Here is a 3,509-nt window from a genome sequence, read left to right as displayed (position 1 = left end):
ACGCCCGCCTCTACGTCGCACTGTACCGCTCTTGATACAGGCGCACCGAGGCCAGTGCTATTAGCGACCGCCCGAGTTAAAGTGTTCGGCAAAAATGGCACGACGCGAATCGCGCGCGCCCTACTCGATCAAGGATCGGAAACGTCCTTCATATCCGCGAGTTTGGTGAATGACCTCAAACTCGCGCGGAGGAAAACCCCAGCTACGGTGACGGGCCTAGGGGGTGACCGAACCCGATCGATAAAGTACAGTGTCGGAATGAGTCTCGGCGCAAAAGACGGTGAGAAACCGATGTGTGTGGCTGATGCGTACGTCGTGCCTCAAATCACGACCTACGCGACTCCATCGGTAGGAACGCTCGGATACGAAGCGTTCCTGGAATTACCGCTTGCCGACCCCGACCCCGCATCGGATCAAACCATTGAAATTTTGATCGGTGCGGACTTATACGCACAGATTATGCGAGCGGGATTCCGTCGCATAAACGATGCAGGTCCCATTGCACAAGAAACTGCATTCGGCTGGGTGATATCCGGGCCGACAAACGCAGCAAGTGGTGCGCAGAACACGGTGCAGTCGCTGCACTGCACCGTACTCGAATCGCTGGATCAAGCGGTTCGAAAGTTCTGGGAAATGGAAGAAATTCCCGCAACCTCCACGCATACCAAAGCAGAAGAGGAGTGCGAAGCATTCTTTCAAAAAACCGTTACCCGTGACGAAACTGGGCGGTTTGTAGTTCGACTCCCCCTCAATTGCCCGAGACCGGAAGAAGCGTTGGGAAATTCCTTCCATATCGCGCTTTCCGCTCTCACAAGGCTGAGGAAGAAACTGGACACGAATCCGACTCTCGGTAAAGAATACGCAGAGTTTCTAGCGGAATACGAGTCTTTAGGTCATATGTCGCGTATCGAACCTATTGACCAAACTAGACTTTACATTCCGCACCGAGCGGTCATTCGCACGGACAGCGCGACCACCAAATTGCGAGTCGTCTTTAATGCGACCAGCAGGACAGTGGGTGGACGCTCCCTAAACGACATCCTACACGTAGGTCCGAAATTACAAAACGATATTACCTCGGTATTAACGAGATGGCGTTTGTACGAATACGTGTTGGTGGCTGATATCGAGAAGATGTTTCGACAGATTCTCGTCGCCCCTGAGGATCGTCGTTTTCAATGCATAGTATGGAATGCACCCGAAACCGAACAGCTGGTAGCGTTCGAGTTAAATACCGTTACATACGGAACGGCGTGCGCCCCGTACTTGTCGATGCGTACCCTCCTCGAATTAAAGGAACAGGATGGAAAGAAATTTCCGCTTGCCGCTCCGATTCTCGAGAAGGACATTTACGTCGACGATGTATTCCTGGGAGCACCTGATAAATCCTTGTTGGAGAAAATCCGCACACAAGTCTGCGAGCTCCTCCAAGGAGGCGGGTTTGAGCTGAAGTGGGCAGGAAATTCGCCACAATTATTGCGAAATATTCCCCACAGCGCTCACTCCCACGCCGTTGACCTCACTTTGTTCGATGATTCTGAACTAAAAGCGCTCGGTTTACGATGGATACCGTCTGGAGATTATTTCTATTTCAATCTCCAACGGTTCCAACCCTCGGCATCACCGATGACAAAAAGAAATTTGTTTTCGGAAATTGCCAAGCTCTTCGATCCGCTCGGCTGGCTCTCGCCGGTTGTAATTCGCGCGAAGATTTTGATGCAGTCTCAGTGGCTGGAGAAAATCCAGTGGGACGATCAAATCTCCGCGAATACGCAAAAAACGTGGAATGCGTTCTGTACGGATTGGAGCAGCTTAAAGGAGCTAAAAATTCCTAGATGGATATGTTTCGGAGCTGATACGGTGTCAGTAGAATTGCATGGATTCTGCGACGCTTCGCTCGCGGCCTATTCGGCCGTCACGTATTTACGCGTGACGACGATAAGCAACGAAATTTTTACGACGTTGCTGATGGCAAAAACGCGAGTCGCTCCGATTAAAACGCAGTCCATCCCAGTCCTCGAATTAAACGGGGCGGCACTCCTCTCCGAGCTGGTGGTGCACGTGCAGCGGTCACTTCCGATAAAAGTGCACCGCGTAATCTGCTGGACAGATTCCACGATTGCATTGGCTTGGTTAAGGAAGCATGCATCGACATGGAAGGTTGTAATCGCCAACCGAGTGTCGAAAATCCAGACATTACTCCCGAACGCTGAATGGCATCATGTTCCCACGCGCTCGAACCCCGCGGATCTAAATTCGCGTGGGGTGGACGCGTCGGAACTCCTTCAGTCGGAGCTCTGGATTTCCGGGCCGACGTGGCTTCGACAAGCGGAAGAAAATTGGCCAAAAATGCCCGCTTCGATCGAGACCGAGGAGGGTAAGCGCGTATCGCATACCCTCGTAGCAACTCCACAAAAGGAATGGGATTTTGTATTCCGATTTTCCAAATGGAGTAAGCTACTCCGCGTAACCGCCTACTGTCTTCGTCTAAAAAGGACGTGGGACGGGGAGCGGCGGTCTTTCGGTGCCAAAATCGTCGAAGCACCGGAATTACAGCGTGCAACAGAAAGAATTGTGCGCTATTTACAACGCATGCACTTTGCGGAAGAGTACCAAAGCTTAAAAAAGCGGAAGGGAATTCCTGCAAAGTCTCCGTTAAAAAGCCTCAACCCTTTCCTCGACGAAAAAGACGTCTTGCGAGTGGGTGGAAGGCTGGAGAATGCAGCACTTGCATGGGAAACAAAACACCCGGTAATTCTGCCAAAGCATCATGTTTCTAACATGATAATCCGGCAATGTCACGTTGATACGTTACACGGGGGTTTGCAATTAACCATGTACACGGTGAGACAGAAATTCTGGATCATCGGTTGTCGTAACGCGGCGCGTACGGTTATCCATAATTGCATACGATGCGTGAGATGGCAAGCAAACGCCTCTACGCAGATAATGCAGGATTTAATTCCGGAACGCAGTCGCGAGGCACGAGTTTTTTCGAACTGCGGAGTAGATTACGCTGGACCATACCGTGTCCGCGACTCCGCCGGTCGAGGAAAAGCAGCTCATAAACCTTACATAGCAGTATTCGTCTGCTTCGCTACAAGAGCCGTGCATATCGAACTCGTGCATGATTACACAACAAGTGCATTTTTGGCCGCCTTGGATCGATTTATCGCTCGTCGAGGAGTTCCGTCCTGCATGTTCAGTGACAACGGAACAAACTTCGTCGGAGCGGATCGAGAATTGCGAGAACATTTCAATATCGTGTACAATACACAGGAAATGCGCAATAAGTGCGGCCAGAAGGGTATTACGTGGAAATTTAATCCACCTAGTGCACCTCATTTCGGCGGTATGCAAGAAGCCGGTGTGAAATCGGTGAAACATCACCCCAAACGCACCCTCGGCGATTTCGCGCCTACAAGCGAGGAAATGCAGACATTACTCTGCAAGATCGAAGCGAGCTTGAATTCTCGACCGATTTCCGCTTTAAGCGATAACCCTGAGGA

The 3,509-nt window shown here is 51.0% G+C and overlaps 1 protein-coding gene across 1 annotated transcript; it reads left to right on the top strand.

Annotated features, from left to right (window-relative positions):
• The first annotated feature begins 258 nt into the window (after positions 1 to 258).
• Positions 259 to 1,546, top strand: LOC143342907 (uncharacterized). Its single transcript, XM_076767232.1, has 3 exons — positions 259 to 1,047; positions 1,345 to 1,435; positions 1,497 to 1,546. The coding sequence occupies exons 1-3, from the start codon at positions 259 to 261 to the stop codon at positions 1,544 to 1,546; spliced, it is 930 nt and encodes a 309-aa protein (XP_076623347.1).
• The last annotated feature ends 1,963 nt before the right edge of the window (positions 1,547 to 3,509 follow it).

The sequence above is a fragment of the Colletes latitarsis genome, chromosome 1, assembly GCF_051014445.1.
Source record: "Colletes latitarsis isolate SP2378_abdomen chromosome 1, iyColLati1, whole genome shotgun sequence".
In the NCBI taxonomy this organism is placed as follows: domain Eukaryota; kingdom Metazoa; phylum Arthropoda; class Insecta; order Hymenoptera; family Colletidae; genus Colletes; species Colletes latitarsis.
Note: the sequence above shows the minus strand (reverse complement) of the source record. Positions and strands in the feature narration are given on the sequence as shown.